This window comes from Triticum urartu, chromosome 7 (assembly GCF_003073215.2).
Source record: "Triticum urartu cultivar G1812 chromosome 7, Tu2.1, whole genome shotgun sequence".
Lineage (NCBI taxonomy): Eukaryota > Viridiplantae > Streptophyta > Magnoliopsida > Poales > Poaceae > Triticum > Triticum urartu.
Window position 1 is genome coordinate 16,292,121 of NC_053028.1, and position 26,034 is coordinate 16,318,154.

The 26,034-nt window shown below is 43.7% G+C and overlaps 2 protein-coding genes across 2 annotated transcripts; one reads left to right on the plus strand and one right to left on the minus strand.

The window, feature by feature from the left end:
- Positions 1–20: 20 nt before the first annotated feature.
- On the minus strand, positions 21–5,609 carry LOC125524608. Its single transcript, XM_048689650.1, has 2 exons — positions 5,263–5,609; positions 21–1,382 (listed from the first exon to the last, which is right to left on the minus strand). The coding sequence occupies exons 1-2, from the start codon at positions 5,381–5,383 to the stop codon at positions 274–276; spliced, it is 1,230 nt and encodes a 409-aa protein (XP_048545607.1). The 5' UTR covers positions 5,384–5,609; the 3' UTR covers positions 21–273.
- Positions 5,610–18,161: 12,552 nt separating this feature from the next.
- Positions 18,162–20,616, plus strand: LOC125522745 (putative F-box protein At3g25750). The gene is made up of 2 exons (XM_048687777.1): positions 18,162–18,294; positions 19,087–20,616. Exons 1-2 carry the CDS (start codon positions 18,212–18,214, stop codon positions 20,279–20,281), a joined length of 1,278 nt encoding a protein of 425 aa, XP_048543734.1. The 5' UTR covers positions 18,162–18,211; the 3' UTR covers positions 20,282–20,616.
- Positions 20,617–26,034: the final 5,418 nt, after the last annotated feature.

Genomic DNA, 26,034 nt, shown 5'->3' on the forward strand with positions numbered 1-26,034 from the left:
AGTGATATGAAGACCCAAGAAGCTAGTATTGTTTCAAGATGCAAACCCTTATCCCTTGTATGCAAAACGGGAGTAATTAACAAGGTTCAGCAAAAACAGCAACATGTAGCACACGTTTTGCCTCCAGGAATGTACACTGGGTGGCAAACAGAGATTATTACAAATCTTGATGTACTCCTTCAAAGGAGCGGAAACTAGAAGGAACATAGCGACAAAAAGTCCCCAAGTGCAGCCAACGACAACAAGACAACTGTGCGGTGCAATGACACGATCTCATACCCAAGCTGCAAAGGATGTAGGATTGCGAGCAAGATAAGCATTGATCGTCGCAAAACAAGGTTCTGGCTCCAACTCCTCATTTTGGTTGCCATCTACTGGGTATGAAAATACTCGATAGTTTTCATCCAACTGATAGACAAGGCCACCCCTTAAACCCATTCTCTCTGGGTTCACTAAGAGTCGTGGCTGTCCAGTACATTTCGCGCCAAAGAAGAACGCCCACTTCTTCAAGCCTCCCTCTTCCACGCTCACATACTTTGCAGGTTCAGTTGAGAAGTCAATGGAGAAGACTTCCCCGTTACGACCAAGTAGGAGAAGTGTGTCTTCACAAGCCACCAAATTTCCGAAAAGCACGTACGGGTCCATATAATCTCTGCACTCAACTCTTAGTACCTCAACATGAAACTGGGGTGCCAAATGCACGGTGTATAGTTTTTGACGCATCCTCATAATGACCCGGCCTTTGAAGGACACCATCTCCTTGATTAAATGTGCATTTAGAAAATCGCAGTGCAACCAAGAGGGGCTCCCAACTCGCCAAGCGTACAGGCAGTGTGGGCTGCTGACAAATAGATATGAATCTGGTGACGCCTCTGGAGATATGAAGGTTCTGTAGCATAGTTGACTCAATGGGAAAGGTGGAGCTGCAACCGTAGTGCCAGTGAGAACGTCCATAATGACAAGAGATCTGTCGTAGCAGAAAATCGCATGACCATAAGAACATTTGACGACTGCCATTTTGTCCAAAATACTTGAAGGGGTCAAGCGACACAATGGAGTACTTGGATATACTGGATCAATGAGCTCCCATGTGTTTCCAATGTTAGAGCCAGCTGAGCTTGTCTGGTCGGCACAGTTCCGGAAAATAACAGGTGGGAAGAGCTCGCCTAAGGTAGATTTGATTGACATGAATGCGGCATACCAGCTAGGGCAGGTGGCGATGAACGCAAGAAGGTCACGAGTTGAACCCAATAGGACAATGATGGAGTGCAATAATCCATGTGGTAGGTCCGCCCAGCCTTCGGGTCCAAACATAACACGATGCACGAAGATGGGGGTGTTGGAGCTCCGGTTGATGTTTTGCATGATATCAGCTTCAAATTCTGCATTAAGGATCATGAAAGAAAAACAATTTTAGCAATGGAATTGAGTTAACTATATAATATAAATTGCTATCACTATTTTAATTCACTTGGTACTACTACAGCTATGATAATTATACAAACACGATAAAATTGTTTGTAGAAACTATAAACATAATACACAGTAGAGTTAGAGTAAAGAGTACAGTATTGCCATCGAAATATGCATCTGCATCAAGAAAATTCGATCATGATAAAATTCATCAACATTTGAAAAGAAAAGGCAAGTTCTGTATTTTTCTTTCCACCGAATGTTATTTATATGTGTTGCGCAACAGGTTTGGCTCTTGTCTCCACCTCTATTTGAAATTTCATCAATATTGAAATTCTAAGATTGTTCTACACCGATAGTGGTAAACCCTTGACCTATTTCATATTTTTCATAGTATAAACACAACAGGATCGCACATCCACCAACAACACATACACTCAGATCCCCAAATCATCCATGGCAGAGTCAGGCTAACAAGAACAAAAGTGTGATGAGCGCGTCAGAGGAGGTCGCCCCCAATGGGGGTGATGGCAGGCCATGGAAGATGATCCTAGGCAGCCTTGCGCGGTGGAGAACTCTGTCTGACCGTGGACCATGGCACCGGTCAGCGAATATATATAGTTGGCCAACCCACGAGACCATGTCCTACATGGAAATTGACTTAACCTAGATCACATCGTATACTACATATTTGTAATCAAGCTTGACTCAAACACGTGAATTCCTACTAGTACATGTACATGACTTTGGTTAGTCCCCAAAGAACTAAAGCCACGTTACATGCAAGCACCAACTACATCATGTTCCAAACAAAACAATCAAGATTATGCTAACACTAGCGTCGGCCCCTGCACCACCAATGGCTGTCATGGGTTCCCAACTCCAGCAGGAGGTGGGGAAGGTCTTGTCCATGATACTGGCAATCACTCCAAACCTGCTTGTATGTACAAATCAGAGCAAGGGGGTAGAACTCGACATCAACTTGGTTCCTTCCCTTGCCGGGGCTGAACCCGGAGGGCGGAGGTGATTCAAGGCCAGGCCTCCTCCATGAGTCCGGCAGCCCGCAAGGAAAATGAAGTGGGTGAAGTCAACCTCAGCAAGACTCCTCCCCTACCCCTGGAGCCGGTAACACGAAAGTCAAGCACCACAAAGATAAGAAATAGCCTCAAGGGTAAGCCAAGGAAGTAAGTTGATCAATCCCTGGTGAACACCGGGGCGGTGTTGGGTAAATACATGGGACGTGACGGTGAGTCTGGTAGTTAGTTTGTGGCGACACCTAGTTACAAGGGTCCTGGTCTGAACAAGAAGGCATGAGGTGAGGGTAATGGAGGTGGCATGAGCAACATAGTTGTGTTAGGCGGTTAGGAAGCTATCGGCCCATGGGTTACCGATGAATGACATGTGATAAGGAAGGCACCACTAGGAGAAATGAGTCGCCTGATCTAGAACTGTTGGGGCCTCGGGTAGTCCCGGATAGTTGAAGAGCTAGTTTGCCTCGTGCGCACATATACCACTTGATGATCGTATTAGTTCCTGAAACTCGGCAATGTGAAAAGAGTTTCAATAATCTTAGGTGGATGGTAGGCCGCCAGAATTGTATTGTGCGTGATGGTAAGGGAAAGGGTGCCTTGCGTTGTTCTCAGATGAATTAACTAAAATAAAAAGACTGCCATATGACCTGAGGTACATCGATGTCTTAATTCATGATTATTCCCGTGGCCCGAAGTGTCGGGCTACATGGTGAACCTAAGGAGTAAGGAAGACGTCACATCTGGAGTTTACTCAAAAGAATAAACCAGATGCTCATGAACACTTGTTGATGATAGGTGATTTTTATGAGACGATGTGGCAGCATGAGCACTTCTCAGTAGCTTGGATATCCGAAAGAAAAATACCAATTTCAGAGAAGCCTTGTTCTAGTGTGATCTTCATAATTGGGGCTATAAGGGGCCATCCTGGACATACGATAACAAACAGTATGGTAAAAGAAATGTGATCGTCGGGTTGAAAGTGCAATTGCATCGCCGGGTTGGTGTGATTTATTCCGAGTGTACAGTGGTACACACATGTTCCAACCACTTTCCTCTATGGCTGCAATACGGAGACAGACCAAGGTGCATAGCAACGTGAAATCCTTCCGGTATGAGTAGATATGCTAAAGAGTACCATCACTAGAGGGAACTACTGAAGTCCCTGGCCAATGACTGCACTAAGCTGGGAGTGCTGCAACAGGATGTTTAGTCCTGGACATGAAAGATTTTGGGTCCATGATAAGGAGTACTCACTGGCTGAGAAGGAATATTACAGTCACATACTGAATGCACCATTTTATTGGTTGCGGATGGTCGGGAAAGCATCTTAAGAAAGCAGGTCTTGGAAAGGAGGTTAATGCCTATCAAAATTGTTGGGGGAGCCGCGATGTCTCTAAACTAATGTTTGTTGATGACAGCCTTTTGTTCTTCAAGGCCGTACGAACAGAGGTGAGGGTAGTGAAGGACACTCCAAATCTATTTCAAAGGTGTACATGATAGCTTCTTAGCCCAGCTAAATGCTCTTTATTATTTAGTGAACACTGCCCGCCCCATGTCCAGTAAGAGATAATGGTCACTCTTGGTGTTGTGGCTTCCACTTTTGAGAGTAAATATTTGGGTTTACAAACCCCAGAAGGTAGGATGTTTGCCTCGAATTTCAGTCGATCATGGAAAGGTTCACAAAAATGTGCAAGGACTGGATTGAAAAGTATATGGCCCATGCAGCTAAAGAGGTCTTGATCAAGTAAGTGGTTCAAGCGCTTCCCACTTACTTCTTTGGATTGTTCAAATGTCCTTGGGCTGTTGTGATAAGTATGAAAAACTTATCTGGGACTTTAGGTGGGGCGATGAGTAAGGACATCACAAGTCCATTGGCTCTCGTGGTACCAACTGGTAAAACAAAAGAGAGGAGGTGTTCTAGTATTCTAGGATATGCATATGTTTAACTAAGCTCTCTTGGCAAGGCAAGGGTGGAGACTGATTCACAAGTCAGATAGTTTATGTTCCAGAGTCTTGAGATCAGAATATTATCCTCGTGTGGATATTCTGGACGTGGTCATTTCCTCATATGCATCGCCGTCTTGGAGTTAAGATACTCAAGGAAGGCATCATCTGGCGTATAGTGAATGGATGAAAAATTCAGATTCAGAGAGACAACTGGATTCTGAGACAGTATGGCCTCGGGTTGCCAAATTCGCTAGAATCTCAAGGTTGAGGTGGGTTAACCAGTTAATTGTCTCGATAAAAAATGAATGGAATATTAACCTTGTCCATAGTCTACTTTCTGACTTTTTTATGTAGAGGAGATATTTAGCATAAATCACCCTTCTACATGATGGATGACTTGCTTATAAATTGCCACCCAACTCAAATTCAGGTACAATTCCCCTGCTTCTAGCTCTTCAAGTACGACATATAATTGGAGTATTTGGGATGTGATTTGGAGAGCTAAGGTTCCAGAGAAGGTTAAAATCTTTGGCTGGAGGTTGTTATTGGCTCACTGGCTACACAATCGTGTAAATTTATAAAGGCACTGAGTATAACACCGTTTGTGCTATTTCTGGTAACAATGTGGAGCATGAATTCCAATCTCCACAGTGGCTTTGGGATGTTGGCTAGTGTCCCATCAATACTTCTTTTTTGAGGGAATTGGTGTCCCATCAATACTTAATGCCCCCCTGTCTAATGATTGCAATCAGTCTATAGTAATATACGAGTCTAGTGTTTTCCCTCAATTAAATAAAATAAACACAACTCGAAGATCAACTAATTTTTACCTTAATTTTTCTAGAAAAAATAGGGCGAGTTCTTCCCCTACCTTCTTCGATGTTGACAGCGGAGGGAGAAGTGGAGGCAACGACTACCTTCTCCGATGCCAGTCGTGGTAAGACGTGGCCATCGGAGATGGTATCCTGATTTCCTCCATCGCCAATCATCATGTTGGCTCCAGATCTGGGGGGAAAACAGACGGCTTCGACCGCGGTGACTCCAAATCTAGATGTGGTTGGTCGCCCACACCTAGGACTCCAGATCTGGACGGAAACACAGTAGTACCCCACGCGGTTGTCTCAACGCGTCGTCACCGCTCAACTGTGGACGGTTCTAGCGCAGTCGGTGTGGATGTCGAGGGGAAGGGGGAACGTGTGTGACGAGAGAGAGAGAGAGAGAGAGAGAGAGAGAGCGGGGGGGGAGAGGGGGGAGTGGCGTGTGGGTTTGTTCGTTATAGAAAAGCTTTAACAAAGTACCAAGGGGAACCTTGTCAAACTTGGAGTGATTTTTCTTGCTTTTGCAACTTTAAACCTTACTCATATGAGATGAACAAACTCTATTACTAAGAAAAGAGGGAGGGTAGATTGTGCATGCTTGTGAATCGTGCACTCGCTTTTCGACTATTGTATTTTCCCATTTGGGAAAGAGTGCAGCACCTCCTTGTTCCCATTAGAAGATTAGGTGAAGGCTTAATAAGAAATTAGGGAAGGCCCACCCTGAAATTCAATAGGAGAACGGATTAGATGGAGGTTTAATAGGAAATTAGGGAGCTCCCATCATGAAATTCTGGTTCGGACAGATTAGGTGGAGGCTTAATAGGAAGTTAGCATGGGCCCACCCAACTAATTCAAGGGGAGTTTACCTGTAGATTATTATGTGGGCTTGCATACCACAATAAGACCTCCCGTCCTCTCGTTCAAATTGCTCCGCCCTCTCCCACGTGGTGGGCCCACTTCTCACCCTGCCGGTCCCAAAAAAGCGCGTCGGCTGAGAGTTGTGTGTGTTGGTCAGTTTGCTCACTAGAGCGATCAAACGCCAGTGAGTCAATGTGAGGTGCTCCCAACTGGCAAGGAGACGAATGACACCATGCAACATGGTCCGGCCGTCCATGATTCCTGTATGCAAATAGTGAACCATTAGATGCCAATGTCCTTACCTCACTGTCACTGACCGGACACCCACGGCTCCACTCCCAGACACAGGATGTCAGCGTGAGGTACTCCATGTCCTCCTAGAAATCTTGTAGCTCTTCGCCCATATTTTTATTCCTGTTTCTCCTTGTCAACCAAGACCCCTCTACTGAATTTCCCTTTGTCTTGAGAATGACGGTTGTGACCTCTATAACAATGCAACACTCATCACCCGACCACTCCTCTTTGTCCTATCTGTCCTCCTTGCCGATGATAGCAAAGTGGACAACCCCAACGACGGTGATATCCGCTCGATGCCAAGGACAGGCACCGCATGCGAGGGAATATCTGTAATCCGACACCCACAACACAATCCATAAGGACGAGTTTTCTTCCCATCAAAACCTTCTCTCCCAGCCGAAGATGCACCCCCCCCCCCCTTGATCTATTCGTCGGCATCTGCAAAAGCAACTATCCTAATGGTCTATTAAGACTGAGTACAACGGAGCGCCATTCAGATATGCCGCCAAGAAAGGCGATGGAGAAGCTTGTTGACCATTGCGCGTGCATGGGAGGGAGAGGGGGGCAACCCAGTTTAGTAAACTGTAATAACGAGTTGTAGTGTGCATCACAATTATTGCATAAACATCCTTTGATTAATTATAAAAAGAGGATAGTTCAAAACCTCATATAAAATGCTATAAAACACACTCAAATAAGGGAAAAGCTTACCATCACCCGGCGACCCAGCGGATCGCAGCGGCAGCGTCTGCCACCTCTCCTGCATGACACGCGTCCAATGAGGGCATACCGCCAAACGCGCCTCTGCAACAGAGGCTATGTTTCTTAAACATATGCGGTGTTGCAATGGTCTACGATGAGTCATGTTTTACAACAAAACATCTGCCGAGGAAATTTTCTGCAACCAGACCTCAGTTGCAAAAAAAAAATTAGAACAAAACCGCAAAAAATTTCTGCAACAAGTCTTATGTTTCATAAATAATTCTACAACAAGCCCCGTGTTGCAGTGGTGAAGACACGCTCGCTCGCTAGATATGGCAAATCCGACGGCTCACGGCCCGGCTGATCTTTAAAGACGCGTAGCATTGCCCCTCAAATAATCAATGCACTGGTATAATCCCACTAAAAAAATACTGAAATATTTACCATAGTTTCCTTAGGGGGCGGCCCTCTCATTTAACTAGGCAGGCAAACCCAAGAAGCAAACACTCATCCTGTCTAAGTAGTCTAAGTTGAGCACAAGTAGCAAGCAAGTCGTTGTAGTATAGTGGTAAGTATTCCCGCCTGTCACGCGGGTGACCCGGGTTCGATCCCCGGCTCCGGCGAATTAATTTTGTTTTGCGGCCCACGACACTTGGGCCCGTTAATTCCCATGGCCCATCCTCTTAGGCCTGCTGAGAGCTCGCCTGGCCCGTCCGGGTCTATTTACCGTATGAACCCTGGAAAACGTAAGATGTTCGCTCTAGAGCCCTGCCAAGACATTTGCCGTCGTCAAAAAAGAATACTTTGTTGCGATGACAAGCATGGCGTGTGCTCAAGGACTGGAATCTAATCATTGTCAAATGCTTACAGTGAATACCACATTCCTTTTTTTATTTTTTTTAGGATACATACGAGTGTGTGTATCATATTAAGGACAATATAACCGAGCCTCTTCCCTGCCCTCTCACGCTTCCAACCTCCTGGTCCGTTGGATCTTGATTTCGGGTCTTTATCTGCCGTTGGATCTTCGTTTTAGGCGAGACTACCGCGACTTGGGCCGGCTGTCCGTTGAACCGCTACTCCGGTAGAAAAATCGGAGGTTTCTGGTTAACCGGGCCATCTATCCAGCCCATTTAGCCTCGTGCCCTTGAAAAAAAAGCGTAAACCACTCGCCGCAGCAAAAAAAGAAATAGCTCGCTCCCCTCCCGACCTGGAAGGAAAACGAAACCGCCGCATCGCCTCTCCATCGCCCCTCCGCATCCCCTCCACCTCATCTTGTTCTCGCGATCTTTGGGGAGAGACCCTAGCCACACTTTTGCGGCGGCGCCGCCCTTGCAATGCGCGTATGCTCCTCCACTGCAGCCATGTCCGGCGAGCCCAAGCTCGGCAAGTACATCGCCTGCATCATATACCTGAAGTCGCAGGAGGCATCGCAGACCAGGTTGAGGCGCTGAAGAGCGGCTGATCTCCGCTCATCGTGCACCTCTCCTCTCGCGAGCCCTAGGCGGAGCAGGAGATCCGTCGCTGCGGGAGGGGATCGATAGGAAGCAATCACTCATCATGGCAGATGATGTGCGCCCCTCGCCGGTGGGGATTATTGGATAGTTTTCTCTCTGTTCCGATCCTTTGCTGCCTCGGTACAGGTGCCCGATTATGTGCCACAAATCTTTCATGGCTTCGATGATTGTAAGGTCTGGTCTCCCAATTTTCCAACTCTTGCTCATCTGCTCGTTCCAGTTCGGCGTCCTTGGCACAAACAGGCATCGGCAATGATGATATTGTTAGCTCGGCCACCAGGTAGTCACGTTAGTTAAATCAAGTGCATCACAAAATATTTGTATGAAGATGGTGCTTTGCAAAATTTAAGTTTGTCTTTGTGATGCTACACTGGCAGCGATACTATATTTTTATCACACTCTACTACGGAAGTGCAGCAAAAGCATCCATCTACTCAAGGTGTAATACAAGAAGATCTAAGATGTTTGCACTGCTAATTAATTATGCATATTCGGGTGAAAAATTGTTTCTCTGGGCTCCTTATATTTTTTGTCAAATAAACTATGAACCCACACATGTTTGTTGATGTTCGACCATTAATTTTAAGTTTGGAAATGCTTATAATATGCGAGCTAACTTAAGATTGCATTAATGCTCACAAGGGATATGCGAATGCTGCTACTGAGAAATTGACCTTCTGACGTACCAAAGGCAAGTATCCCGCCTTTTCATTTTCCATCTTTCTTGTGCTATTTCCATAATTTTGTTCTTGCAATTTCCCCGTCTACGTAAATTGTGCAGACCTCATCAGTTTTGGAAACTAGCATCTTTCCATAGGTTTGTACAAAACAGGTAATTGACCTTCTGACGTACCATAGGAGTAGTAAATTGTCGTGAATGAATAAAGCATGGTAATAATCCAAAGCTTTGCAAAAACATGTTCACATATTATTTTCTTTAACATAGAGGTCACGATGATAGAGGTCCTCCTTTATTGGTACATCCTCTGGGGTTATGATTCTGCTATTGAAACACTGTATGTTGTTTTTATCTTCTATATGTCGACCGACATTTTTTTGATCAGTTTTGGTGCCTTTCTTTATGGCTGCGTTCATTTACATTGGAAATATCATGGATGCTGCTTTGTGGAGGAGATATTGCCATTAGCTTGAACAATGAGGATCTGTGTGGAATTAGGCAATCAAAGATTCACATCATATTGCAGGTATCACATGACCAAATATAATCTTTATGTTTCATATTGCATATATAATGTTTGCGATGCGTTGTTCCCATGGATATTGTTGAAGGCAGAACAAGAGTAGGCTGAGCAACGAACTGTTAAGCAAAAAATCTCGAGAGCTTAAAATTTACATGAGTGGCCATGCCACATCTTTTTCATGCCCATTTGATTTAGGAATCTCTCATCTACAAAAGATTGGGTAAGTTCCTATGAGAAAAAGAAAAAAATACATGATTATGATGGTGGTCATTTATTTTAAATGGTGCTATGCCTTGAGGCAAGTGCCCAATTTTACTCCACCATTAGCTCAAGGAAAGGTACCATCACAGTTTTTGATGGGCACATATACCAGGCTCAGTTTAAGCAATTGCAAAAGAGTGGGCCTACATTATATTTTCCTGCTTCATAGATTTAGTGAGGATGTATTCATAGGCTCATAGCCATACTCAATTCTTGTTTTTCAAATCTTATTTGATATTACGTAGGTATGGAAGGTGATGTTCTCTTTTGGATTTTCTTCGCCAACATACACCTTAGTCTTTGCTTAATATGGAGTGACTATAATTTTTTTTATCTGGGAACCTATTTCTGTATTGATTACCTTGGTTGACTGCTTTACAATTTTAAGACATTATGTTGCTTCACTGTAAAGCAAGTTGTCTTGCGTGTTCTACTTGAGTGATGATTATTTAACAACCTACTACAATTTGATAGTGCGTTGGAACATGATTTTTTGCTTAAGAAAATGTCCTTATTGTAGATTATATGTAATTAACCAGAGAAGAGCACCTCAAATTTGAGTTAGCACACCTTCGATCCAATTGATTAGATTGCACATTTGATGATGATTTTTAGCTTACAAAACTTTTCCTTCTTATTGCAGATCATATGGAACTCTTCAACCATAGAGTAACACTTAAAGTCTGAGTTAGCATACATTCAATCTAACTGACAAACAAATCTGGTGAAAGCAAGACATGTTAAAGGAGAAATGATATTGACCTTTACAGTCCACCGGGAAACGTTGGAATTGTTCATCTCCAGTTTCTATGAATAAGGTTGACATGTTTTATTAAAAACTTTCCTTTCGACCATCCAGATTTGAGGTATCTGTATCCGACTTGATCAGATTACCGCTTTCTTTTACTTAACTCCGGTAAGCTCTATTTTTGCTTGTTCATGCTATTACTATGGGCATGTTGAGAACTTATGCTACTCTACTAAGTGATGCGTCATTTTTTCTTTCATGTTGAATGATGAATTGATTCAGTTTTGAGATGGAAAATAGTGGCACTGGTAAACATAACACTTCTTTTCAATTCAGTCATCAAGTACTTGATATACTTATGGACACTTGCTACCATTATATTGCAAAACAGACACGTGCTGCAACACACCATCTTGGGTAAGTGGCTATGCTAATTTGCTGTCAGTTTGATTTGTATTTTCTGATTTTGTTCTATTCTAGATTGAATTAAACAATGATACTCCCTCCGCCCCAAATAAGTGTCTCAACTTTGTACTAACTAAGTTGTACTTAATTTGAGACACTTATTTTCAAATGGAGGGAGAGTAGTAAATTCTGTAAATGTTTTCCTTCAGATATAGTGGTTTTGAAGATTCAACATATTCCGCATGATACCAGCTAGCACACCGGCCATTTTGATACATCAACGGTTGGATGAGAAATCTACGCTATGTATTTCCGGTTTGCTCTGCTTGTATTTTATTCCAAATAATACCAGACGTATGTTCCCAAATAATGACATTGTTTGAACTAAATAACCGTTATGTTCTTTAAAATGAAATAGACATGTGCAACAATGCCTTTCTAACCTCCGATCCATATATTTGTTGAAATCACTACCAACCCATCGAACATCTTTTTTAGGGGTAAATCATAGAACATCTAAAATATAAAGATAAGAAATCAGAGAAGAGATAAGATTTGAGCTGGGGTCAATGGAACAATACAAAATATAAGTCCCCATAACGAGCCCAATGAATCTGATGGAACATTCATATTGCACTCTCACGTTGAAAATAAACTTGAACTCCATGTTTTTAGGAAAAAAATAACACTACCATATAACATTCAAAATGGACGGGCGCGGCAATGCGCGCCATCAATGATCTAGTATTAAAGAAGGAGAGGGGGGAAAGAGCCCCATCCACCGCAAATTCTTTTATTATAAAAAAACACTTGCTTTTAACTTGTGCATGTTACCTTGGTTGGTTTTACTGCCTTATATTTGAGCTAGTGTTATATTTTTAGATCAAATGAGCTAGTGTTATATGCAATGCATCCATGTCATTTTTCTCATGGTGATTGTGTCAAGATGATTCCTCATGCCAACTTTTTGGGGTTGCATAAATAGAATGTATAAAAATTTAAGTTAGACTCGTCTTCACTTGAATTTCGGCTCCAGATTCATAGTCAGACGTTATCTTTAATGTACTTACATATTTCTACCTGGATGCCTAACATCTTAACTCTTGGTTCCATCCATGGTATCCATGGTCGTGGTTGAGACTATACAACTGTCAGTGTGCATGATCAAGGTTATCACCTGCTCCGGGAGGGAGCGGTGGTGACGGCGACGGCGGCGCGTCCTCATCCCGCATTGGTGGTTACTGGATTATTGGTTCCTAGGGTGTTGATTGTAGTTTTCCTTTTTTTTTTGGGATGCTTTGTACCGCTGCTTAATTTTAATGTAGTCTGGGTCCCTTTCGCAAAAAGAAAAGAGACTATACAACTGTCATCTCCTCGTCGGGTGTTAGAGACATATGTGTATTTGGTAGTCTAGGATTTGTAATCTGTCTCTTACCTTATCTCTAGGAGAGGCGTCTTGCCCTTCAAGTATTGTACTCAATATATAGTCGTCATCGAGGCTTAATAATACATTAATCATACTAGAAGAACACCCGTGCGTTGCAACGGGGCCACATTAACTTTAAGAGTTCAATATTAATCATGTTAATAATACATTTAATATTCTCATACATATCAAGTGACACTGGCGACCTTTTTTGTCAATTTAGCAACGGGCTCTTTATACATATCAGACAACTCGCTACTACTTAAACTACAACTATGGCTACCAATATTTTTTTGTCAATTTAGCTCAGCAATAGTGCCTGGCTTAATAGACTGCTTTGCATTCACCCCCTCAGAAGACAGAGAGAACCAACTCAACATGTCAGAAGATTAACAGAAATTTCATTTGTATGGCATGAACATATAGCAGGAGCACCAACACATAGATCAGCAGAGAGCAGAGCACAGCATGCACACACTCAGGCCATCTATATCATACACACACAGCAACGCACACACGCATCACGCTGGCATACACATACAGAAAAGCAGGCACACACGCATCATGCGCATTAGCCGGTGCGACGCACGCAGAGCAAGTACGTACGCACGGAGAGCAAGCTAGCAAGCACGCACGCGTCCAACCCCGCCGCTGCATGCGCTGGCAGAAGGTGAGGCAGCAAGGGAGACTGCACATTGAAGTTGTCCATGCAAGGCTGGAGGTGCTGGGCCGGCGACGGCGGTGTCGGGACGGCGCTTGATTCGTTCCCGGTGGCGTGGAGCTTGGGGCGGCAACGCGGCGATAGCTAGTGCTCGGGGATGGGGGTTTGGGGCGGGGGCAGTCGACTCGATGACTGGCGAAGTTAACGGGCTCGGACGGCTGGAAATTTGGCGGGTGGCGGCGGCACAGCGCGAGGATGGGACAGGTGGAAAACCTAGCGGGCGTTCAACTACCAATACCCACGCCTTTTTTTAGGAGAATTGCTTGTGAAAATAACGTGCGACGACGACTTAACGAGCGGATCCCCTTAAAAAAGACATAGCGAGCAGATTCCCTTAAAACTGGTAGGAATGGATACGATTGATGACGTTGATAAATAGTGGTGAATGTTGGCCTAATTTACTATCATCATGCATGGAAACGAATCATCAAGAAAAAGAATACTTCCTATTACTACACTCGAAGCTTCCTAATCTCTGCTACCAAACAGTTTCTGCCCAAACAAGGAAGGAAAGTTATGGACGTGATTCGGAAGGAAACAAACGTTATGAAGATTAATTAATTTAGATTTGATCTTTAGAGATTGATTGTGATTGATTCTTTTACATAAAGACATTACTAAATAATTTGCGTCAGTATGGAAAGTTCTGATCCGTTCAGTTTTTTTCATTGTGTGAGACGGTGAAGTGAAAATAAACCGATAAAGTGGGGGAGGCGACGAAAAAAATCTACGACGGTTAACCTACGAAAAAAAACCGGACGAAAGTGGTGGGACGAAAAAAAACCTGGAAACGAGACTACCAACTGCTCCATTAGGAGTAGAGATTCCGCCAATCCCTCTTTATCCCTCTCTATCCCTTCTAATATGGTATCAACCTAACGGATCCAAACCCTAGCCGCCGCTGCTTCCGCCCCGCGCGCCGCCCCCGGGGCTGTCGGCCTCCATGACTGCCATCGGGGGCCGCGCCACCCGTACCTAGGGTTCATCCGCCGGTCGTGTTGATCGGCTGCCCTAGAGAGTCGTTTTTTGGAGCCCTTGCTCCAGGTTTTTCTCTCTCCGGCCGGTCATCTTGATCGACATTTTACTTTCTGGTTTTCCGATCTAAGATCGGTTTGCGTCGCCCGCCGCCGTTGACCCCCGTGCACCTCTACTCCAACACTGGCGCGACCGGCCGGCTTCTTCACCGACCCGGTGGCCTCGCGCGACAGGCGGCCCCTCACGGCCGTCGCCCGCGCGTCCGCCCGCCCGTCGCCTTGCGCAGACCATCGCCGCCCTGCTCCGACAGGGACCTCTTCATCACCACCCGCCTCTGCTGCGTCTGAACGACGGCCTTGCGGTCTGCCTCGCCGGCATCGTCCCCGACTGCGTCGGGCCGGCTGTGTCAGGCTCGTCGGCTGCCTCGAGTTCGGGCGCCGTTGCTACGTTGGTCGCTCGGGCCACGTTGCCCGGGCGCTGGCGTTGCTTTGGCAGCCCGGGTGCTGGTGCTCACGCGCTCGTCCGCACGTCGTCCAACGCCGTTCGCCGTCACCGGCTTCATCTCGGACTCCGCCGCCACCCTGCCTACACCAAGCAGCCTCCCTGACCTCGCGAGCGATCGGCTTGATCACCCGCGCTCCATCTTATTGTTTTTGTGAAATCCATTTTGTTATCTTGTACGAGTTGTTAGATATAAATCAGATTGGCATGTCCGCACTCCATCTTATTGTTTCCTGAAGACTAGTTTTGTATCATTGTATTAATTGGCAACACAAATGGCATCGGTAGAGCATTGGATGACTCATAAATTTTCCTTTACATGTCAAGGATTGTCATGGAGCTATGCTTCGGAGTGTGAAACTGAATTTTTTGTTTTTTTTTTGTATGCCAAGTTTAATTGCTTCCTGGAACTGGTTTTGTAGTCTTTTATAATCTGGTAGGAGATAAAATGCCATGAGTCATTAAATGAGTTTTACACATGCGGAAAGTCTGATTTAGCGGTTTTGTAGCTTTGGCGAGTGAAGCAAAACTTCTTGTCTTTGTAAAAGAAATATGGTTTATAGTGGATGTAAAAGATATGTGTTTTATGCATGTATCATGAGGAGGGCCAATTTTTTGAGGTTGAGCTCCATGGAGCTTGTTTTTTTGAAAAATCCGAAATCATATTTTGAAGTTTCAAAAAAAACTGAAATATACACATGAACCTGCATAAGCATACTACATCTCTATAAAATTTCATGACGAAATATGTTTTGGTCTGAGCTACACAAAACAATGATGGACTTTTATAGTGAATTGTGCATGTGCTAGAAATACATGGTTTTTTTTTTGTACAGCTCGCATCAAAACGTATTTCGTCATTAAATTTTACAGAGTATACCAGTCTTCCGGTGTGTCTAATCTTGTTCGGCTCATCAATCCCGAATCCCCAAATTATAATGTTCACTAGGATTAACTAGACCAAGGTTAATAATTTTTGTGTAGACCTAGTGATGTGTTTTTTGTAGTTATTTGTGTCATGTTATGGACTTAAATAGATGGAAATAGGTGTTGAAACCTGGGGCTGGGGCAGGTTTTAGTGATACCTAGATAGATAATATTGTAGAATTTGCACACAACTAAGCTAAATTCATGGGCAAATTTAGTTTGACTACTTTTGAAATTCATGAATATTTTGTGAATTCACGAATTTTTTGTAACTTCATGGACATTTTTTAGTTCTAATATTTTTTAAAATTCATGAATATTTCTGATTACGCAAAAAATATTGTGAACAATTTTTAAATCCATAAAACATTCAATCCAAACATTATTCAAAAATTGGAACATTTTAAAACTCAAGGATGTATTTTAAAACTGAAAACCCAAAGAATGAAAAAAGAAAACGGAAAAAAGGGTGCCCCACATTGCATCCGCCCAAAGTGTGCGACCCGCACTGCCCTACGCAAGGTCTCCATAGGAACATCTTAGAAACTCCCGAAATCACAACTTAAGGGGTATACTTTGGATTTGTTGCCCCATCTCCTGTGATGCTGCCAATGGCGCAACGTATGTGTGCCATATGTCACAATCTGCGAGTTTTTGTGGGATTTCATCTCATCCACGGAAGTGGTGGGGGGTTAATTTGTCCTTTTGTGTTCATTTTTTTAAAACAAAATATTTCTCGAACTATGCATCCAAATTACGAACGGATTTCACAATGTTCGCGTTGAGATCTTCAAACCACATGTTGATAGGTTCTAATATTTTTTAGTAAATTTGTGCTTCCAACTACATTACCATGTGCTCACAGCGTGAACTAACTCGTACTCCAACTTAGTAATAACGTGTGCCCCTCAACTTTATGATCCCAACTAGTACTAACATTTGTGCTCTCAACCCACTAATTTGTGCTCCAAATGTGAACTAACCAGTGCTCCTACCGTGGATTTGGATCCTCTGACTAGGGAAGAGAAGTCAGGGCAGTACCCGACTTCCCTTCGCTAGATTTCCATAAATAGCAACTTAACACAATGATTATGTGCAGTGGTTATCTACAGTAATATGTGAATCTACAGTGATGAGTGAACAATGCCAGCTCTCTGACTTTCTTTCCATGTTTTACACACATAGGGTACTATAGCCCCCTGACTTGCCTCCTGTATGTATGTTAGAGGATCTGTCTCCCTTAACGCGAGGCACAACCAGTGCTCCTATGTGAAGCACACATATGCTTCCATCACAAACTAATTTGTGCTCGCACCTAATACTAACTCGTGATCCACCTATTTCTAACCCTTGCTTTCGCACAAAGTGCATATGTGCCCCACGTGGAGACCACACATGAACTCCATAAAAAAAATGAGAAAATGGAAACCCCCCAAAAAAGAAATGCGAAAAGACCAGGAAAACTAAAAAAACATAAAGAAAAAAAACTCTCGTGCAGGATGCATTCTATGTGCGACACATGGCGATAGGTTTATCAGGCGCATGATGACAACTTGAAGCACCACTTGGCGACCGCGTGCTCTCACAACCCACAGAAGTGCCCCCACATGGGAACCCTTAATTAGTTGCTCCCAGAAACACGGGAGCACCTATAAGATGCATTAAGCGGCAAACAATCGGCCTCCCACACAGGGAAGCGCCTTGATTGGGCCAGCCCATTGCGCATTGTAGCGGCTCGGCTACTTTAGCTAGCCCGACTATTGTATCGAGCCGGCTGCTATAGCGTTGTTTTTTTAAGTTCCTTTTTGTTTTCATAAGTTTTTAGGAAAAAAATTCTTAGTGTGAATATTTTTTGAAATTTGCGAACATTTGTTGGAAACGCAAATGATTTTGAAATTTTGAAAATGGTTTTTGAAAAAATAAAAATGTTGTATAATTACAAATATATTTTAAAAAAGAAAAAATGAATTTGTTGAAACTTTTTTTGAAAACATGAACATCTGGTAATTCTGAATAGGTTTTTTAAAATGCAAAACCATATAATTCACAAACCTGTTTTGAAAAACAATAAAAACAAATATTTCTAAAAAAAGCGAACACTTCTTAATTTTTTGAACCAGTGAAGGAAAATAAAAAATTCCATGAATAAAACAACGAAAAAATGGATAAAAAAGAAAAGAAAAGAAACCGGAACCTTTTAGTGGGCTTTCCCGGACAGAAAACCTTCTAGAAGGTTCCTAAAACTGGGATTGGTGGAAGCCTATAATTTCACGGTTTTTTAGCGGTTAATTTTGCGTTAAATGGGCGAAGCGTCCACATAGGATTTATCATCGTGTCCAAAATAGTCGGAACTGGGCCAGGCCGTCATTATAACCGGAAGAGTTAAAAAATATTGAAAAGAAAAAACCCAGATCTGCGCCGTACTGCTGCTCATCTGAGAGGTGGAAGAAACGGCGGCGCGCATGGAGGAGCAGCCGCGGGAGACCGACGCGCATCCTTCTTCCTCGGCGGCAGCCGCCGCTGGGTCCTCGTCCTCGTCGCCGACGTAATATCCCCAAGCCCTACCTCGTCCTGTACTCCTCCATCTCCCTTTCTTTCCCCCCCGTCTTGTTTTTCTGGTTAATTTCGTTCGTGGAAAGAGTAGACAGATTTCAGGGCGCATGCTTCTTTCTGCATCCCGTCGCCTCTCCGTTCACCTGTGGATGTTGCATCAGATCCACCTATATCTGTAACATTAGTCATACTGTACCTCGATATGGAACTATATTTGGTTGATATAATTATTAAGGCGAAGATTGATTCTGCTTATTGTCAAAGGGAAACAGTCCAGATTGAAACTGTCCCTGCTTTATTAGATCTCCAACATCGCAGATAAAGAACAGATTTGACAACTAGGTGCTGTCACTGATTTGCCATGCCTGTATCAATGTGCTAGGAGAATCATATTTCCCTTGCCTGTCATTTTTTTTTTGGCTGATTCAGTTTGACAACTAGGTGCTGTCAGTCAGCATCAAGCACTCGGCACCTGCCAGATATTATTAGTTTGAGAAACCGGTGATTCTGGTGTGCACTTCAGTAGGCCCAAAGATTTATATGAAACTTCAGCTACCTGTATTTACCGTGTATAACTTCTCCGTAGAACTGAAATTCAGTGCCTGCGTCGTTGTTGATCTTATTCTGAGCTTCTCAGGGGCAACAACTCAGTATAACTATAATATGTATCTTTGTTTAGCTCAGGTTATGTTTCCTAGAATCTTGGTAGCTCCTGTTCTTTTTCATACAATTATATCTAGCTTCGCATGACTAAACTTTGTCCTGAATTTGTTGTGTCAAACAGGGAGAGCGCCACCATGCGAATCAGGGCTAAGAGAACCTGCTATGCCTCTGCCTCCTCTGTCTTCGCCGCATCCGGGCCACGAGGATGGGCAGAGCTCCCCGAAGATTTGCTCCAATGTGTCGTTGCTCTCCTCGGCTCCTCCCGCGACCTCCTCGCCTTCGGTGCCACCTGTCGTCCTTGGCGTGATCTCTTGTCGGTATGCACGTGCTCTTTGCAGCCTCTCCTCCTACACCCGAGTGCCGACAGCAAACTATCTCCCCAGTTTAACCGCTGGACGACCTTGCAAGGATGCACGTGGAGATTGGCTGTTCCTGCTGGCACCTCATCCTATCCCAGTTTGCTTTCCTTGAGTGACCTCAGAGGCATGTTCTTTCTTCGCTACTCCTACGGCCACCTCATCTTCTGCGACGATGATGGGTTCTACATTGTTAATACGTTCAGCGGCGCTAAGGTTGTGCCTCCTTGCCTCAAGTCAGATCACTTCACCAGCATCAGCTATGCCACCTTGACTGCCCCGGTTGCATCCGATGACTCGCATCTCCTTGTTGGCAGTGGAGCCTATCTGTTCCAGTGGCGCATCGGGAGCGACTCTTGGTTGGAACACTATCCTAAAGTTAATTTTCTTAAGATTGAACAAGTCGTGGCCCTGAAGGGCAAAACATATGCACTAGGGTCTTTCGGGTCCTTCTGCATTGTACAATTCTTACCCAGTCTCTTAATTCAGAAGTTTGAAGTTATACTTGAGGAAGATAAAACCAAAGATCTTTATTGGACAAATAAAAAAACATGGCTTGTTGCGTGCGGTGACGTGCTTCTTTTGATCAAACTTGAGGCAGCAAGAAAGACATTCTCGGAGGTCATCCAGTTCAAGGCCTTCAAGCTTGAGTCGTTGGACGCCGCGACCAAGAAGGCGAGGTGGGTGAAGGTGGACAGGTTGGATAACTGGGCCATCTTTGTCAGCGCGGACGTGCGATGCGAGGCATTGCCATGCATGAACCCAGAGAGATGGGGAGGCAGAAGCAACCACATATACTTCCCAAGTTATCAGCCTGAACAGCCTTGGGCTGCAGTCCAACTATGGCAAAAACGTAACGACCCTTCAACACGTTCGCAGCTCGAGGACACTGGAAACCGGTACCGCAGATTGGAGTCAACCTGGGTCCTTCCCGGCATGTTTTCTCGATCTGGTCGGTGATGATCTTTGGGGCAATCGTGCATGCGTCTGGTAATTAGATTCTCATACAACTTCTGTGGGAGAATTCTACCATGTTGCAGTTGCAGGACGAGTAGTTGACTGAATGTTCTTGACTTGTTTTCCAAAGTTACTCAAACTCTGCTTTTGCTTGTGTGGTGATTACAAGGGACCCTTGTTATATTTCATTTCTCATCTACTAGAATTGTAGAGATTTTTTGTAATTGGGCCACTTGATAACATGGGCTAGGCCTGCAACTATCTTTCATACTAGACACCTAAGGTGTTCATCTGGCCTGGGGCTAGGCCCAAAATGCAAACTCATACTGCCTACCAGCTAGCATCTCTGCTCACTATTCATTCAGTAAGCTATAAGCCTACTGTCATTCTTCATCTTTCCATACTACTAGAAACCTATACTGTTTATCCTTGTCTTTGTAAGATTTTACAGAACCATTTCGATCCTAATCCGCCATCGGAGATCAACTGTTGACCAACTATACAGATCTTCCATCTTAAAAAAAATGTTTGTTTGGACCGATTTCCAAAAGCATTACTAGGAAACCACCCAAAATATCTCAAAGTAAAAAAATAAGAATCTACTAGCACATCTCTTTTTCCATGTGGATGCGATCACTTTGATGACCCCTTTATCCTTTAGGTCCAAAGAAAATATGCTAGTTGCCAATATGGAAAAACAGAACACACATATATACACCATGTTGATGTTTAACAATGACAGGAATAAAGACTGGTCTAGCTCATCACCATCATCTTTTTGTGCTTTCAAACCTTTTGCTTTCCCTGTCTAGCCCCATCATTCGAATCCCCACAAGGCCTCAACATCTTGATGGCATCAAGGGAGAGAAAAAGACACACATCCACACCACAGGCATGGCGGGCACGGCGTCTATATGGGACTCATGTTAGACTTTAGGCTTTGAATCTTCTTGGCTTTGGGTGCCGATGAATCAATGCGACCGGCAGGTGCGGCACCCATGTCGCCATAGATTGGACAAGTTTCACAAACACCTTGATGAAAAAGGATTGGCAGACAACAATTTCTTCGAGTTTCTTGCACCAACTAGTATCCTGAAATTTTGATCTGCTTGGGAGAGGTGGGTGATTTACTCGTACTTCAATAGTATGTAGATATGTATATAGCTTCTCATCGTCATTCGGCCGCTGAGAAGTTCACTTCTTAATTTCTCTTGTGGTGGTAGATAAAAAGTTTTAGCTACCAGCATATGACATCCACTCAACATCTCTTTATGTAAATGTAAAGTAAATAAAGGAGCTACTTATCCGAATGAAAAGGCTTTTGGGGGGTCACATCTGGTGAGAAAACAATCCTTCCTAGACGGCAACAAGACAAACTTCACAACCGAATGGTTGGAAAACCTCCAAAGGGCCATAGAATTTGTGTTCCAATCCCCACACATGAAAAGGATATGTATGAGCAGTTGAAGACGGATCAGAATTTGGAACACACGAATAGATTTGACTTTGCGCAGCCTTGTCACCTCAGCTTTTTTTAATTTTCCTGTGTCAACTTTCTTATCTACAGAAGATATGGCTGCTGCTTGTGCTTGCATAATCTATCTTGGATCAGGTACATGGATTTTTGCTGGGGATGTCATTCCCTCCTTTCTGTACATGATGACAGCGTTGACACTTGCAGTTCTAGACAAGAAGATGTCATGTGTACTTTCTCCTAGGACTATTCACATTGAAAGCATACAGGTTGTACAACAACCCTAAAAATTTCAACCATATTCATTTACTCCATTCCAACAAGTAATCATTACTGCAAGAGAAAACTTGGTATGCTACAGTCCAATAACTGGTCACAATCTGCAAGAAGTGGGAAAGAAGAACATATCAGTGCCTAGTATAATGATTTTGAATGACCACTATATTTTCTTCTAATTCCATGTGTTTTGAAATCATTACAGACACAATGAGATGGAATTATTCATCATGACAACTCCAATAACTAATACACATAAAAATTACTTTCTTGCACATCAGTGGTCAAAGTTTTACAAAACTGAAGCACATATTCTTAAACAGCATCCAAAAAAGAGCAGAGAGGGCAGCGCAACAACAAATGCTAGTGATAAAATAAGAAAAAGGAAAGAGCTGTTCTTGTTGATCCATGTAAAATTGCAACTTATAAAGAGCCGAGAGGGCAGCGCAACAACATGTTATTTTCCTGAATCTACGGCGTCACTGAATTCTTGAGACATACTCATGCTGCTTGTTAAGTATGTTGTGGTAGTAGTGGATCTACACCAACTTGGGCACTCGGAATTAGGGGCTTTGTGCTTTGTGGTCAGGTGTCCTGTCGGGTCCATATATGTCTGCATTATCCCCCAAATGCCGGCTGTCACGGGTGCACAGCCGTATGCATCAAGTGATCAAAGAAAATGCAGGCCATCTCCTTCACTTGGTTAGTGGTCGCAGCATCTTGAAAGCTAGGCTTGTTGAACGCTTTGCATATACTAGTACAACCTGACAACGCTTGTGGTTGGGGCCACTTAATTTAATTGGGTCGACGAAAGTACACGATTAACTCCTAGCTATGTCGATGTTCTAATCAACTTGATGAGAGGGAAGGGGTGCCGACTAATAAAAATTACTCGTGTGTATCGTGTTTTGACCACTTAAAATTCAGGCTTCGAACAGCAACTAGCTAGGTCAGCAATATGCGCATTGTGTTACGAAACACTGACAAACACATCTTATAGCAGTGATTTTTTTTCAAGCGTTACTTTCAAAACTGGGTACAAAGTACATATATGACAATAAAAGTCCATGCATGCATGAACAATGAAAATGCACTCTACACTCCCAAACACAGGGTGCACATATATTCAGATAAACGGGTCTCTGGATCAAAGGACGACTTGGTTAAAATCGGCATCCAAGATAGTGCATTGTGTTGTGCCCTTTTTTCTCCATCCCTTTTTGTTTTTCAACAATATAGAGGAGAAAATATGTCGAGCGGTGAATAGGTCCTGCCACTAGTACGTACTACCACACTAATCAGTGAACGGGACAGCTTAGGATCTGGTGAGTGCGAATCTCAACTTGTTTTCTTTTTCTTTTTCCACTATAGTAGTACCTCTTTTCCTTTGTTGGGCGTTCAAAAAGAGTTGGCGCGCGCTCTTCGCTTTGATCCTGTTTTCTCCTTCTTTTCTCCGCTTCTCCTTTTTTCGTGGCGTTCAGCACCACTTTGCGCCCTTTGTGCAGTACAATTAGCCTGATCTGATGAATCTCAAGTACATCATCATCGTAAAGTAATATCCGAGCAGGGCCAGCTCTTTGGGCGATTCAGACAAAGCCTTGACTGTACTTGCCATCATCCTTAAGAACTGTAGCACCAGCATAATCACTCTCTCATTAGCACGTAGTTGAGTGCACGGTAAAACCTGACGAAGACAAGACAGGTGTCTTCCATTGGAATTGTATATGTCGTGCTACTACAAAATATCAAGTGTGCCCGTCCTGTAGATTAAGTAATGGTGGGAATTCAACTGCTACCGCTCCTAGGTTTTGTTGTGGAGCAGAGCAGGTAAGGTGGACAAGAGAAGACCCCGGGAGGGACAGACGTCAGTAGTAGTAGCAGCAGCAGCAGTAGTTAAAACAGCTAAGCTAAGCTGCTGCTAATTGGTACCCATGGTAGTAGTTCAAACGGCTAGCTAATCACTCTCACACCCGGACACACCTCTGTGCACTGCATATGAGTATATGACCGTTGGACCGGAGAGGGTGTACGTAACGGCTAGCTAGGTCCAAGAACCGTGGAGAGAGATTGAAAGTGGTCAGGGGGGAAGACAAGGGCTGAGCTATCGATGCATGCCCAGTTTCAGCTCCATCCCTCTTTTCTTGTCACGGCCTACTACATCTTTTTTACCATATATAGTACATATAAGTGATTAATTATTAAGGTGCTAGCAGTGCGAACTAGAGGCTAATCAAGGGCCGAATTTCACGGTGCCCTTATGCATCGATAACCGTGCTGGCTGCAACGGTAAGAAAGAAAAAATAAAATAAAGGGACAGGGAGTGGATGCCTGCAAGGCCCTCTTGTCGTTAGCTTGCCGCTTGTGCGGGACGCAGGCACCCGGCCGCACATGCACATGCCAACAATCATGCCTGGCACTGGCACTCGAGTTGAGATTTCTCCCATTTCATTTCACTTTGAGGGAGGGAGGAGAAGAGCACCGGAGGGAGCATTCATCAATCAAAGGGGAAACATGGGGTGATGGAGCACCACACCACGCCACGCCACGGAAAATAGCACGGTGCACCGAGGGTGCATATGACCCTGCCTGCCTGCTTGAGTCTTCACGTTTCCAAGTGTTTTTTACAGAAAAAAAAAATCTACTGTGTGTACTGTACTAAGCAGCGACGGTTGATATGGATCGGAGGAGAGAGCAATATGCAAGATGTAAATTATCTTTCTTCTTTTGTGAATTAAGATGTAAATTATCTGATGAGATGGCTATTGCGCCTGCAAGATTCCATCAACAATATATGTGTAAACTCGCCTTGTGTTTTTTTTTCTTTCCTTAGAGTTGTACATACGTATGTAGGAGAGGGACATGCATGAACCCACGCCGGCCTAGCTAAGCCAGGATATGCGCGTCAATGTTCGTGTGTGGGTGTGATGTGATGCCATGCTATGCGCTATGCCAACATCATAAGCATTTCCTATCTACACTCCGCTAATGGTAGGTCATCCCTCGGAGCCTGAGGTGAGCCCAGCCCAGAAATAATCATACATTCATGCTCACAATTTGCAGGGCTTGACGGTGACATGCATCGCTAGAGACAAGACCTGCACTGCAGGCTACTTGGGTTTTCTATGGAGACTTCTTGTTTATGTCCAAGTCGTTTTTCCGACGTGTTGGGTTAATATTGGATGGGATACATCATGCATATATACCCGAAAGTGAGAGGGGATTCGAATGTACTTAAAGCGAATACGAATACATGGGTAATTATGTGTACCAAAGCTGCACGTGCTACTTTATTTACGCAAGCTACACAAGTTGCTCATAGGGATAGGGTATGTGTGTGTGCATTCATAGGGATGAGTGTATGCGCGTGTTTATAAGCGCTTGCGACTGTACTGTGTTCAAAAAAAAAAAGCTTCACGCAACCCTCAAGTGAATTTCACCCCAAGTGTACATAAATGCTAGCCAATTAAAAAACTATCCTCGCGGTTGACTAGTGAAATCGTGAAAACGAGATTCAAAAATATGAATTTCAATTCCGATGCTTTTAAAAGACAAAATTTAAGCACCAAATTTTTTTCCCTCTCATGACACAGAATTGTCCTTTTTCCCAAGACCATCTACATGGATACATGCGTATGTAACCTTTTGCGCGATTATTTTTTACATTAAAAAGCATCATCAGTTTCACTCCGGGCGCATACGCTCTTGAGAGCCAATTTGAATACCCGCATTCGACCCTGATAACTTATTTTTCAACGAGATGATTAAGAACACACATATGACTTTGCCTAAGGATAAGTCTCCCGATAAAAGAATCATCTCTTTTTACGTAAACCGTCCACACAAGTCCATGTAAGCATCGACAACGAAGAATAAGGAAAATTGCGCCAATTTATTTAATCTCGACAAAAAATAAATATGAGCATTGGCACTTAGAACTTACGTCCTGCTGTCCATAGGGCTTGTAGTTTAGTCTTTGTAAACACATCATGCAGTTCAAAGTCCAACC

Coding starts and splice junctions, on each gene's coding strand:
- LOC125522745 (XM_048687777.1), top strand. CDS start 18,212: ATGGAGGAGCAGCCGCGGGAGACCGACGCGCATCCTTCTTCCTCGGCG. Junction 18,295..19,086: donor TCCTCGTCCTCGTCGCCGAC/GTAATATCCCCA, acceptor TGTGTCAAACAG/GGAGAGCGCCACCATGCGAA.
- LOC125524608 (XM_048689650.1), bottom strand. CDS start 5,383: ATGATGATTGGCGATGGAGGAAATCAGGATACCATCTCCGATGGCCAC. Junction 1,383..5,262: donor CGCTGTCAACATCGAAGAAG/GTAGGGGAAGAA, acceptor TCCTTAATGCAG/AATTTGAAGCTGATATCATG.